Below are 13,596 nucleotides of genomic sequence, written 5' to 3'. Positions count from 1 at the left end.
CTGCGGGCTCCCTAGTGTGTGACAGCGCTCCGAGCCCCGCCCAGCCCGTCCTGTGGCCACAGGGGCTCCAGCAGAGCCACAGCAGGGTGAGGCCCTCCCAGAAGCCACCGGTGCGGGTGGGGGACGGTTCCTGGAGCTGCGCAGGGTGGGAGTGGGCTGGGGGAGGGGAGATGAAGCACCCGGCCAGGTGAGCCTCACCGAGGGGCCCAGCCTAGGAAGCGTGCAGGGGCCGCAGGCACAGGCGCGGCCTGGGCGAGGGCCTGGGTGGGGGCGGGTGGCCCAAAGCCCAGTTGGGCTGGGAGCTGCCCCAGAGCCCGGCGTCGCCCCTAGGAGTCTGGATTCACAAGGGTGCTCCTCCTGCCCCTCCGAGGTCCTGCAAGGCCACGGCACCTGCTGACCCACCAAGTTCACCCTGGAGTGGCTTCTACTCCCGCCCTGGCCAAGGACGCACGGGCCTGGCCCCGGCAAGGTGCCTGGTGCGCCCGGCCCTGCGAGGTCACGCTGCCCACTCTGGCCAGGGCTCGACGAGGATCCGCCGGCGAGGGTGGGTGGCGCCCCGGCTCCGCTCCGGCAGCCCCTACGCCAGCAGCAGCCCTACCTTCACCTCCTGGATCATCTTCGCCACCTCCACCTTGGTCTTCCCTTTGATCGACCGCCCATTGACGCCGGTGATCTCGTCGCCAGCCGCCACTGTGCCATCCACGGCGGCCGGGGTGTTGTCGAACACCTATGGACACAGCCACGGGGGACGGAGGTGAGACCTCGGGCAGGGCCAGCTCTGCACTCACCCCCGCCGAGTGCGCCCTGCGGCCCTGGGGACGGGGCGTGGAGGACGGGACGCTCGCTCCCATGGCTCCCAGCACGGCTGACTCCCAGAGCGCGGCGCCGGCTGCCTGAGCAGAGGCCCGTGAGTCCCCTTCCCCAGGCGACCCCTTCAACAGGGTCCGCCCTCACTGGCTGCCCCGGCTGGGTGAGGCCGTCCAGGATCAGATGCATGAGACAAAGGAAAGCGGGCCACACGAACACAAACCACCCAAGGAGGGAACCCTGGGCGGGCACCTGGCGCGGGGCTCAACGGGCTCGCGACACCTGCAGCCCACACGGAGCCCGTCTGGTCCCAGCTGCCTGCTTCCAATGCAGCTTCCTGCTGAAGCTCCAGGGAGGCAGGAGTTAACGGCCCAAGCGCTTGGTCCCTGCCACCCGCGTGGGAGACCCAGATGGAGTTCTTGGCTCTGGACTTCGGCCTGGCCCAGCCCTGACTGTGGTGGCCATTTGGGGAGTAAGCCAAGGGAAGGAAGATCTCTCTCTCTCTCTGTTTCTCTGTGTGTGCGTGTGTGTGTGTCTCCCTTTCTCTATCATTCTGCCTTATTAATAAACAAACAGAAACCACTGAGAGAGCACACAGTTATTGAGAACGCACCTGCTGCTACATTCCTTCTCCACTGTCTTTACGTTCTGAGTTTTCTACAAGAAGCACGTCAAAAGAACACCTCAGGGGCTGGCGCTGTGGACAGCGGGTTAGGCCGCCACCCGCAGTGCCAGCAGCACATACGGGCACCGGCTCTCGTCTCAGCTGCTCTGCTTCCGATGCAGCCCCCTGCTCATGTGCCAGGGAAGGCAATGAAACAGCCCAGGTCCTTGGGCCCCTGCAACCATGCGAGAGACCTGGAAGAAGCTCCCAGCTCCTGGTTCGCACTGTGCCCGGCCCCAGACATGGTGCCCACTTGGGGAGTGAACCAGCGGATGGCAGATCACAATCTTCCTCTCATCTCTCCTCCTTTCTCTGTAATTCTGCCTTCCAAAATAAATAAATTTTATGTCTTTTAAAGGTGTGTGGTGGGGGCGGCGGCACTGCAGTGTAGCGGTGCCGGCATCACATATGGGCGCCTGTTAGAGTCCGGCTGCTCCACTTCTGATCCAGCTCTCTGCTGTGGCCTGGTGGCCTGGGGAAGCAGCAGAGGATGCCCAGGTGCTTGGGCCCCTGCACCCACGTGGGAGACCCGGAGGAAGCTCCTGGCTCCTGGGTCCTGAGCAGCTCAGCTCCAGCCGTTGTGGTCATTTGGGGAGTGAACCAGCGGATGGAAGATTCTCTCTCTCTCTCTGTAACTTTTTCAAATAAGTAAAAATAATTTTTTTTAAAAAATGGCTGAAAGGAATTTAAAAAAACATAAGTAAACGGAATACATCCCATGTTCATAGATTAGAAGCCGCTACTCAAAGCAACCTCAGACTCGACTCAACGCCTATCAGATCCCAATGGCATTTTTTATAGGAATAGAAAAGCCTTCTTCTGTTAAGAGGAAAAAAATTATAAAAAAATAGAAAAACCAACCCTAAAATTCATATGGAATTCAAGGAACCCTGAATAGGGGAAACACTCTTGGAACAGAGGGGCAAGGCTGTGAGACACTCAAAACTTCCGACACTACCACTTTATCAAGACAGAGAGCCAGACCGAGGGGGGGCGGGAGCCCAGAGCAAGCGATCCCTCTGCACCTGGGGTCAGCAGCAGCGAGGAAAGCAAAGTCCCCCCAACAGACGGGGGAGTGCAAGAGAGTGGACCTCACTAATACAACCGCTAACGCACGGCGGCACCGCGGCGCAGGTCAACCCACTGCCTGCAGCGCAGCGCGGCCCCCAACACAGGCGCGCCACGTCCAACCCAGCTCCCTGCTAGTGCGCCGGGGGAAGCAGCGGAGGAGGCAGAGCTGGACGGGGCTCCCGGCTCCTGCCCAGCCCCGACCACTGTGGCAGCTTGGGGAGAGAACCAGCAGACGGAACATCCCTGTCTCTTCCTGCCCCTCTACCTTCCATTAAAAAGAAATAAAGTTAACAGAAAACGCATCAAAGATGGGGCACAGTGCGAGGACGCCAGGAAGACCTGCTCCCCACACTGGGCCTGGGACCAAATCCCACCTCCACTCCTGATCTGAGCAGCCTGTGATGCGTATCGTGACGACAGTGGCTTCTGGGGAGGCCCCAGGAGGCCGGGGTGGGCGGGATCCTGACAGGACCCTGGCTTTTTTTTTTTTTTTTTTTTTAAGATTTATTTTCCATTCCTTTGAAAGGCAGAGTTTACAGAGAGACAGAGAGACATGTCTTCCATCTGCTGGTTCACTCACCAGATGGCTTCAACGGCTGGGGCTGGCCACTGCGAAGCCAGCAGCCAGGAGCCCCCCCAGGTCTCTCACACGGGTGGCGGGGCCACCTTCCATTCTCTGCGGCTTTCCCAGGCGCACCAGCAGGGAGCTGGATCGGAAGTGGAGCGGCTGGGACTCAAACTGGCGCCCACATGGGATGCGGGGACGGAGGCAGCAGCTCTGCCCACTGTACCACAGCACGGCCCCACCTCCCTTCCTGACCCTCCGGCCGGCGGCAGGGCCTGGCCGGGAGCTCAGGGAAGCATCCCGAACGAGACATCGGCTGCGTGAGACTCATTCGGCCACAGGCAGAGCGACCGTCGGGAGAGTGGCCCGAGAGGAAGCCGCGGCTCCGGAGGGCACAGACATCCCGGCTACCGGACCAGGGAGGCACCCCAGGGCGCGCATCCCACGGGGAACAGCCGAGGGGGAGCGGTGCAAGGGCAGCGGACGGTGAGGCGCCCTATGATCGGGAACGGGGAACTGACTGCTCCTGGGCTGTGCGCGCCCCGCTAGCTGCGAGCAACTCCGCACGTTCATACACACACTGCACTCCGAAGGTCCACTTCCAGGCCACCCGCCACGCGGGCAGCCCCTCCGAGCTGCTCCACTTCCGACCCAGCTCCTTGAACAGGAAGCTGGGAAAGCAGTGGAGGAAGGGCCCAGTGCGTGGGCCCCTGCCACCCCCGCGGGAGATGTGGACGGAGCCCCAGGCTCTCTGTCACTCTGCCGTTCAAACGGATAAACAGAATGGTTTTCGGTAAAAGTGCCAATGCTCCTAAGGTGTATTCCGGTCACAATCGGGAAGCTGCCCTGCCCGCCCCCTAGGGCTCCCTCCCCAAGGCCGGAAGGGACTCCCTGCAGACCCTCGGAGCCTGCCCCTCCCCACAGGCTCTGCTCAGTGACGGCACTGGCCTGCCCAACAGGCAACAGGCCCGGTCCTCCCCGGAAAGGCCACGGCTGCACGCCAGCCTCGCATCAGGCCTGACCCCGCTCCTGCACCGCTGTCCCAGCCAACGGGGCGTCACCAGGCGGCTTCCTGCACAGGGCACGGCGGTGCGGATGCGGAGCGGCTGGGGAAGCGCCCGCTGCCAGGGAGCGCAGGCGCCCTCTGCTCCTACGCACCAGGCACCCACTGCGCCCACTTCTCCCCAGAACCAGCATGTGCCCACAACTACCTGCTTCTGGTTGAGAAAGCTGCGGCCCCTGCACCTCTGTGGAGACCCCATAAGCTCCTGGCTTCGGCTGACTCAGCCCACCGCACCGTCCGCGGCAGCTCGCCCCTTGCTCCCCCAGCGAAGTCTGTGCGCTCATGCCCCGGCCTCAGCCTCCCCCTCCACTCGGGCGAGCACCCCCACCCCCCCACCCCCACCCGGGCGAGCACCCACAGCCGCCCCCCACCCCCACCCGGGTGAGCACCCACAGCCGCCCCCCACTCCCATCCCTGGGTGAGCACCCACTCCGCAGCCCTGTGGGTTCAGCAAATGCGCTCCGCAAACGTCCACAGTGCCAGACCGCAGCACGCGCCCGGCGCACCAGGGCAGACGGCAGCAGTGGTGGGACACAGGGGCGGCCCGCTCGGGGGGCTCGGGCGTGGGAAGGCCCGGCCCACCGGCTGCACTGGAGCAGGAGGTGGCTCAGCTCCCAGGACCCTGCCCAGCCTCCGAATGCCAGTACCTGCACGATGTAGAGGCAGGGGCAGTACTGGGCGCCGCCCCCGATGCTGATGCCGATCAGGTTCTGGGCGTCCTTCTGCAGGGTCACCTTCCCGGGCACAGTGGGGATCCCGCTGCAACGAGAAGCCGGCGGCCTCAGTCTCCCCGGGGAGGCCCGAAGCTGCCCGAGGGCCAGCACCTCGCGCTGGGCGCACGCAGCCCTCGCAGTGGTGCGGATGGGATGGAGGCCCCCAGCCCGGCCTCCCAGCAGCGTGGCACTTGGGCTGCCCCCCACCCCACATCTCGGTTCCTCACGGGCGCGTCGGGAGGCTCCCCTGTCAGTGTCCACACCAACAGGCCCAGGCGGCCGCCACGGAAACACGCCCCCACTTCCTCCCCTCACGGGCACAGGGAACATCACCGCTCCCTCCTCCCAAAGCCCCCATAACCGCCCCCCCCACCCCGTCTCAGTCGCTGTCCAGCCACCTCTCGGCTCCCACAGCAAATCAGCGCTTGCCCACGTTCTAGGGTAAACATCTCACTCAGAGAAGGCAGACAGCCTACTGACCTCGGTGCCGAGGACACAAAACGGCACTAGGTCGGGGCCACCGCCCGCCACACTGGCACCCGTATCAGAGCACCGGCTGGAGGGGCCGGCACTGTGGGGCAACAGGTTAAGCCTCCGCCTACGATGCCGGCATCCATATGGGCACCAGGTTGAGACCCGGCTTGTTCGGCTTCCATCCGGCTCCCTGCTGATGCACTGGGGAAAGCGGCAGGTGCCCCGAGTCCTTGGGCTCCTGCCCCCACGCCGGAGCTTGGAAGAGGCTCCGGCTCCTGGCTTCTATCGGCCCAGCCCTGGGCGTTGCAGCCATTTGGGGAAGGAACCAGTGGATGGAAGACCTCTCTCTGTCTCTCCTTGTCATTTTGCCTTTCAAATAAAAGGAATCTTCCTTAGTAAGTGGCACTGCATGCTGTGACGGGGCACACGGTCTGACCTTAGGAAACCTGGCCCTTGGCTGTCTCCCGCCCTCCTGCCGGTCCCCGACACCCGCCTCCCCCGGCCGCCCAGCAGATGCCCTGCCCCGGCTGCTCCTGGCGCTCTCAGGGCCCTGACCCGCCGGTCCTCAGCGCGCCCGACCCTCGGCCGTAGGCGAGCGTTTGCAGAGCTAGAAGCCGGGGGCGCGAGGCCTGCGGCTCCTGTGCTCCCGGGCGTGGAGGCACACGGTACTCACAGTTTATCCTCCTCGAGCTCATAATCCAAGTCTGCAAACATGGTCCCGAGAGTGCGGGCAGGCGGGCCAACCGCCCAGCTCGGCAGGGGCGCGGGGAACTGGACCCGGGAGAGAGACGAGGCAGGGTTTAGGGACGCGAAGCGCCGAGGCCAGCCGCCCCCTGCCCCTTCCCGGAGTGCGGCCCCCTCCCCGCCGCCGGCGTGGGGTGGGGGCGTCTCGGCGCGGAGTGGGGCGCGGCGGGTCTCACTAGGTACAGAGGAGAGTCCAGGCCAGAGCGATGGCCGCAGAGCCCAGAGCCCGCCCCGGGGCCTCCGGGCCCTTGCGAGCTGCCTCCGTCGCTCACCGGAAGAGTCGGTCCCTCAGCCGGGTCCCGGCCAAGCTGGCACCTGGACCCACCTGCCGTTCCACCTGGCGGCGGCCGCGACTGTCGCGTCACTTCCGGCGGGACACGGAAGTCCTGCCTGGCTTCCCTGGGTATCGGCCCCAGTCTCTGCAGACAAACCTCCCCTGCTCGGCCCCCAGGACTCTCGGAACGGGGACGGAGAACCAGCGTGGGCGGAAGCTCGCCGTTAGCACGAAAAAGCGGGAACGGGGGACGCTCCGGACAAGCCGACGGCGCCTAACCCCGCCCGCGCGCCGGCCGCCGCCGCAGCCATCTTGGGAAGGGCAAGGTCCTTCCCGGCGGGCTCCGCGGCGCGCAGGGGACCACGCCGGCCCGGCGGTTGCCGTAGCAACGGAAGCATCCCCGGGCGGGGGTTACCTCCAGCGGAGTCCGGCGGACCACAAACCCCGGGCCCTTCCGTTCCACAGCCGCACCGGCAGGTCCGAGCAAAGCCTGTCACTGGCCAGCGTCGGGGCCGGGAGGGCCCTCGGGGACCCCAGCCCCAGGCAGAGGGGGAAAGCGCCGCGCGCGGTTGAAAGAAGACTCAGCCCGTGGCCCCGACATCCCCGCCGCCTCACCCAGGGCTCTGAGGACTCTGCACACTGGCCCGGGAGCCGCGGGAGGTGTATGAAGTGGCCGTGTACCTCTGCTGTGCCTCAGTTTCCCCACATGGCTGAGGCGGGCTCCCCGGAGGAGGCAGGCGGCATGGGGCCGGGCCTGTGCAGCGCCTTCCGCAGCCGGGCTGGGCCACAGAGGAGGAAGAAATGGAGCAGCCCGGCTGACCACGAAGTCCAGGGCCTCGTGGGACCCCGCCCCCGCCCCCCCGGGGAGCCTGAGTCCCGCAGATGTACAGAACCCACCAGAGCAAGGGCCTGCCCTGCGCCCGCCACACCAGCCTCCCCGTGGATGGGGCTCTCGGCAGGTCTGAGCAGGCCCAGATGCCGCTGGGAGCTCCAGACGCCACACCACCCAGGCCCCTCTCTGCCTGTGCCCCACCTCCCCCTTTCCCGGCTCTGCCCCATGGCGAGGGGCTGCGGCTCCTGGCCCCGGTGGTCTTCCCCCTTCATCACAGGGCCTGCGGGTCAGATCTTGGCAGAAGGCAAAGTGCTTCTCCTGCCTCTCTCCTGCCAGACGCCGTCCACCCCAGCACTCTCGGAGGCCACCGGCGGACATCACCGGGACACCCAGACGGGAATCCTCCGCTCCAGGATGTGCACCTGTTAGCGTGGAAACCGAGACCCCCCTGCATCTTTTTAGCGGAGGCAGTCAGTGGGAGCCTGTACGAACCCCCCGCCAGGGGCCAGGTTGCCACCGTAAATTTATTTGTCCACGGTGATGGAACTCGGTTGAGACACCCACCCACTTCCCGAGGCTGAGCCCAGCAGGTGCACAGACCCTCTCCCACTCGCCTCTCCCCTGCCGCTGCCCCCAAGCCCATCCCGCAGGTGGGTGACCCCTCACCCAGCCCCGCTGTGAACACTGGGACCTGTGTGATCCTGGGCAAACCCCAACCCCTCCCTGAGCCTGGGTCCCTCCCAGGTGGCCATCCTGGGGCTCCAGCCTCAGACGCTAGCCTCAAGAATGCCAAACGGGCCCTCTCCCACATTCCTGGGGGAGTGCTGCCACCTGGTGGCCGTTGCGAGAAATAACTCCTGGGGCACCTCAACCTCCCCACGCCCGCGGCTGGCTGGGGAGCCCTGGTCGGCCAGGCTGGGCTGCACCTGCCCCGCTCAGCCTTCAGCTGCGACTGTACCAGCACGACCTCACTGTTTGAGCCGCCATCCATCGTCGACGGCCCCTGTGAAGGTCAAGAACCGAGGGGTGAATCGGTGGGATTGGGTTCAGTTGGCCATTGGCAGAGACTTGGAGCTGGGGTCTTCAGCCCAGCAGCTAAGAGTAATGATGGCGGTGGACGCTGGGCCCTGTGCTGCCCAGTTGCACACGCAGGCCTCCCAGCAGCCCGCAGAGGTGGGTCTGACGCCCTCATCCCTCTGAGCATGCTCACTAAGCACCTGTTACTCCAGGCCTAGGACACCTTGGGGAGGAGACTGGCAGGGGGCAGGCAGAGGGGCCAGTGGTGGGCGCTTCTAGAGGGGTCTCCGAGGATCCTGGCTTACAAAGGGGGGGGCCTGGGGATGGGGAGAGGAGAGGCGGCGGGATCACCTGGGGCCGAGTGTGTGCCCGCCACGTCTGTGTTTGCTTCCCAGCCGTCCTCGGGGGCGGGAACCTGCCCGTTGGACTCAGCCCTCCATCCCCAGTGCTGGCACTGGGCCGGTGTGGGCTAGCGTCCGTGCAAAGCTGTTGAAGGTAGGAATCGGTGTGTCATGGAGAGTCGGGGGCTGACGTGGCTGGAGATAGCGGAGGCCTCGGAGTCGGCATCAGGACCCCAGGGAGGGCCCTGGTGGAGCTGACACTGTTGGCAGCAGGCAAAGCGGCAGGGAGGGGCCACACTGCAGGCAGGGATCTGCAGGGGAGGCTGGGGAGGGCGTGCAGCGGGCACCCTCAGCCTGGAAGCCGCTCCTGGCTTTGATGGGGCCCTGGGCCTCACCTCCCCCGGGGGCGGGACAGCCCTCTCTCCTCTGGGCATGCTGGGATCTGAGTTTCCCCAGCCGCCCCCCAGCGGCTCTATTCCTGGCTCTGCTGGCCCCTGACCTCCCGTCCACCCCCTGGGTTAGGTCAGTGATGAAAGCCGGTGGGAGCCTCGGGGCAGGGGGACAGGGACAGTGCCCGATTGTTCCCGCCCCTGCAGCACAGAGGGACCGGCTCTTGGCTCTCTCCTCTCTCTCCCTGTGCCCACCCCCACCCCGTCTGTCTGGGTCAAGCGGGAAGTTAACACCCAGGCAGACACCAGACGCTCCCCCCAGCCCCCAGGACCCTGAAGCAGCATCAGCCGGTGGCTCCCACTGGGGACGGAGCCTGGGAAGCTCAGAGCCCAGGGCGTGAAGCGGGGTCGGGGTCCTGGGGTGCCGGGCGCACGGGGAGGCGGTGTGGAGGGGACGGACAGGTGCCGAGGGGCCGCCCACCCCACCCCACCCCCGCCTCTGCGGGACACCCCCACCCCCGCCTCTGCGGCCGGGCGGCCCCCTCTGCGGGCACGCGCCCCTGCTCCTCCGGGGCCCCCTCTGCGGGCACGCGCCCCTGCTCCTCCGGGGCCCCCTCTGCGGGCACGCGCCCCCTGCTCCTCCGGGGCCCCCTCTGCGGGCACGCGCCCCTGCTCCTCCGGGGCCCCCTCTGCGGGCACGCGCCCCTGCTTCTCCGGGGCCATCTCACGGTTCCCTCCCTGATCCTAGAACGAGGTTGGGGGCTGACGGGCACCGCACTGAAAGCAGACCTGAATTCGGGAGGAACACATTCGAGTGTGGAGGATGGCTTCCGGGCCCCTCTCTCCCCCTGCATTGATTCACGTCTTTTTCTTTTATTTCTTAAGGACATTGTAAAATGCACAGAAGCAGAAGCAGACACCGGCGCTCTGTGAAAACAATTTTTATTTGAGAGGCAGAGACCGGGGCCTGCCCATCCGCCCTCCGTAGCCCTGGGCCCGGCTGGGAGCCCAAGAGCAGAGCCAGCAACTCCGGCGGGGCCCCCGTGTGGGAGGCAGGAACCCGAGTACTTGAGCCGTCGCCTGCTGCGTCCTAGCGCGGACGTTAGCAGGAAGCTGGAGTCGGGAGCCAGAGGAGAGGGAGCCAGAAACCCTCCGGCCACTGGCTCACTCCCCAGATGGCCGCAGCGCCCAGGGCTGGGCCGATCGGAAGCCGGGAGCCGGGAGCTTGTTCCCGGTCTCCACGCGGGTGCAGGGGCCCAGGCACGTGGGCCGCTTTCCCGGGTGCTCCCAGGGTGGCTGTGCCTCGGGAGTGTTTCACAGCTACCTGGGTGACAGGTGATCCCACTGTTGCCGTGGCTGGGGGTGGGGTGTGTGCGTGTGAGAAACTGTATCTTGTGGGCTTGATGTTCACCCACCCAGTTGCTTTTACTGAGACATAATTTACAGGCCACAGAAGCGCACATTCTCGGGCGTCCAGTTCAGCTGCTTTCCAGTCCTTTCACACGCTGTCATCACCACTGATCCCAGAGCTTTGCCAGCATCCACACGCCCCTCCCGGCCCGGGCAACACGTCGACTTCCTGTCTCGGTGGACAATTCACATCCCCGAGTCCCTTATCTGTGGCCTTTTGTGTCGCTTCCTTCATTTTCCTCCAAGCTCCAATTAACTTTTGATCCTGATTGATGAGGGGTAGCCTCTCTCTGCTGAGTTTCTTTCCTAGTTCTAATGATTTCCCTGGGGATTATTTGTTTTTAAAAGGACTTAGTTACTTGAAGGCAAAGTTACAGAGAAGGAGAGAGATCTTCCATCCGCTGGTTCATGCCCCAAATGGCAGCAATGACCAGGGCTGGGCCAGGCCAAAGCCAGGAGTAGGAGCTTCTTCCGGGTCTCCCACACGGGTGAGGGGCCCAAGGACTTGGGCCACCCTCTACTGCTCTCCCAGGCCATAGCAAAGAGCTGGATCAGAAGTGGAGCAGCCGGGACTGGAACCGGCGCCCACATGGGATGCTGGCGTCACACCTGGCCCCAGGTTGCATGGGTTTGCTATGTGGACAGTGAACCCCTGCACAAAAGGCCACTTTGCTTCTTCCTGCTTGGCCCTTACTCTCTGTTCCGTTTCGATTTTGCGTTCCTATCCCAAGCTCACACAACCACAAGCATTTTCATCCTAAGGCGATGCTGAAACCCGTTCCCAGCACCAAGCTGAGCGCGGCGAAGGTCACCAAGCCACTTCCCAGCGTGCGCTCCCTGGCCTGGCGCGGCCCTGGGGGGGGGGGGCAGGACACACCCTTTTCCACGCACAGCTGAGCCTGCTTCCCCCACCCCCCGGCCCCAGCCCTGGGGATGGCCCAGTCATCCTGGGGTCCCAATGCCTCACAGGCTCTGCCCCTCCCACACACGCCACTCTGCCCGGCACCAGTGCCGAGAGGCGCCCCTGAGGGTGGCAGAGGGTAGGAGGCTCTGCCAGGGCCCCGTGCAGTCCCAGGGGGCGAAGGCTGGAGACACTGGCCACCACCACCCCACCCCCGCCGGCCCTGGCCCTCGATGAAAAGGGCCGCTGAGCAGAAGTCCTCCCCTCCCGCCCCTCCCTCCCCTGCCAGCCCCCCACACCCAGCCCTCCAGAGGAAGTGGCTAAAAGGGGGCTGAGGTCAAGGGTTAATGATGCCATTGTGCTGGGGCTGACGGATGGCCCGGAGCTCCCCTTCCCCCCACGCCACCGATGGGGGCCTGGTCTCTGCTGGTCTTGGATGACCATGGAGGGCGGCCTGTCTGGGGGTCCATGGGGCTGGGGCCCCGGGCTGCAGCCTGCCCTGCTCCACACCCAGCCAGTTCCTACCACCTGGGGACATGGGGAGCGGCAGGGGCCGGCGCCCCTTGTCCCACCTGGCCTCTGACCCAGCTGGGCCCTCAGAACTCATCAGGGGGTGCCCAGCCCTCCAGCGGGGTCCTGTGACTTCCTGCTGAGGTGGGCTGGATGCACAGCCTCCCCCGAGGGGCTCCCAGCTGGGGGTGGTGCCTCCGTGTCCCGTGGGGTGCAGAACTGGAGCCGCAGCCCAGCCAGGAGGGCAGGGAAGCATTCAGCCGGAGCTTCGATGGGCGAGTGGGAGTTGGACCACAGTGGCCGGGGCAGCAGGGGAAGGCATTCTGGGCAGAGGAACAGCATGAGCGAAGGCACAGAGTAAAATGAGCAGTGGTGAGAGCCAGGGCCCAGGCGGCTCCTGTGCCACTGAGGGTGTCCACAGTGCACAGCCAGGTTGGGCCGGCCGCGCTGTCCTCGGCTCACCTGGGCCAGGGCACTTCCTAGAGGCCCTACCCAGAGGCTGGGCTGGGGAGGCTCAGACCCGCTCGCCTGAGCTCCCTGAGTGAGGAGGCTCGGCCAGGACGAGTGCGTGGTGCTGTTCTCAGTCCCAGGACGCTGACGGGGCCGGTGGGCTGCAGCTCCCAAGAGAGGGGTCCAGTGAGAGGCGGCAGGCAGCTGGCCCATGACAGCGGCCCTGAGCGGCGTCGGCCCTGGCGGGGGCTTCCTGGTAAGAGGGAGTAGAGGGGAAACCTGCATCAGGTGGATCTGTTGTCTGTGGTCACTAACCTGAGTCAGTGCCTCACCCCAACTCCCAGGTCTCAAACATCCACAGTCCTTTTTTTTTATTTTTATTTTTTGACAGGCAGAGTTAGACAGAGTAAGACAGAGAGAAAGGTCTTTCTTCCGTTGGTTCACCCCCAAATGGCTGCCACGGCCGGCGCGCTGCACTGATCTGAAGCCAGGAGCCAGGTGCTTCTCCTGGTCTCCCATGGGGTGCAGGGCCCAAGCACTTGGGCCATCCTCCACTGCCCTCCCGGGCACAGCAGAGAGCTGGACTGGAAGAGGGGCAACCAGGACAGAACCGGCCCCCCGACCGGGACTAGAACCCGGGGTGCCGGCACCGCAGGCGGAGAATTAGCCTAATGAGCCACAGCGCCGGCCCATCCACAGTCTTATAGGAGACACCAGGGGCTGGCGCTGTGGCACAGTGGAGAAAGCCACCGCCTGCAGCATCCCATGTTCGAGTCCCGGCCGCTCCACTTCTGATCCAGCTCCCTGCCCATGCACCTGGGAAAGCAGCAGAGGGGGCCAAGTGCTTGGGCCCCTGCACCCACGTGGGAGACCTCAAAGAAGTTCCTGGCTTCCGTCTGGCCCAGCCCTGGCCGTTGCGGCCATTTGGGGAGTGAACCAGTGGATGGAAGATCTCTCTTTGCCTCACCCTCTTTCTAACTCTGACTTCCAAATAAATAAATAAACCTTAAAACAACAAAATGGAACCCATTCCTTATCTGCATTTCCAAACTACTTTAAAATTTGAAACAGAAACTTGGAAATACAGAAGGTAAAAAGCACTGAAATTTTTGAGGAGCAGCCGGGACTAGAACCCGGCGCCCATGTGGGATGCCAGCCCCACAGGTGCAGGATTAACCAAGTGAGCCACGGCGCCGGCCCCCATATTTGTAATATTTATTTATTTGAAAGGCAGAGTCACAGAGAGAGAGGAAGAGACAGATATTAAGAGAGAGCTCTCTTCCATTTGCTGCTTCACTCCCCAAAAGACCGCGACGGCTGGGGCTGGGCCAGGCCACGGCGAGGAGCCTTGAACTCCATCCAGGTCTCGCG

The 13,596-nt window shown here is 64.7% G+C and overlaps 1 protein-coding gene across 1 annotated transcript in view; it reads right to left on the bottom strand.

Annotated features, from left to right (window-relative positions):
- Positions 1-13,596, bottom strand: part of LOC100356004 (PRKCA-binding protein) — a 94,795-nt gene that overhangs the window by 8,473 nt on the left and 72,726 nt on the right. Inside the window, 3 exon segments of the mRNA XM_070052926.1 lie at positions 599-727; positions 4,818-4,929; positions 6,031-6,128. Of these exon segments, the coding sequence (XP_069909027.1) occupies positions 599-727; positions 4,818-4,929; positions 6,031-6,128 (339 nt within the window).

The sequence above is a fragment of the Oryctolagus cuniculus genome, chromosome 11 (assembly GCF_964237555.1).
Source record: "Oryctolagus cuniculus chromosome 11, mOryCun1.1, whole genome shotgun sequence".
Classification (NCBI taxonomy): Eukaryota; Metazoa; Chordata; class Mammalia; order Lagomorpha; family Leporidae; genus Oryctolagus; species Oryctolagus cuniculus.
Note: the sequence above shows the minus strand (reverse complement) of the source record. Positions and strands in the feature narration are given on the sequence as shown.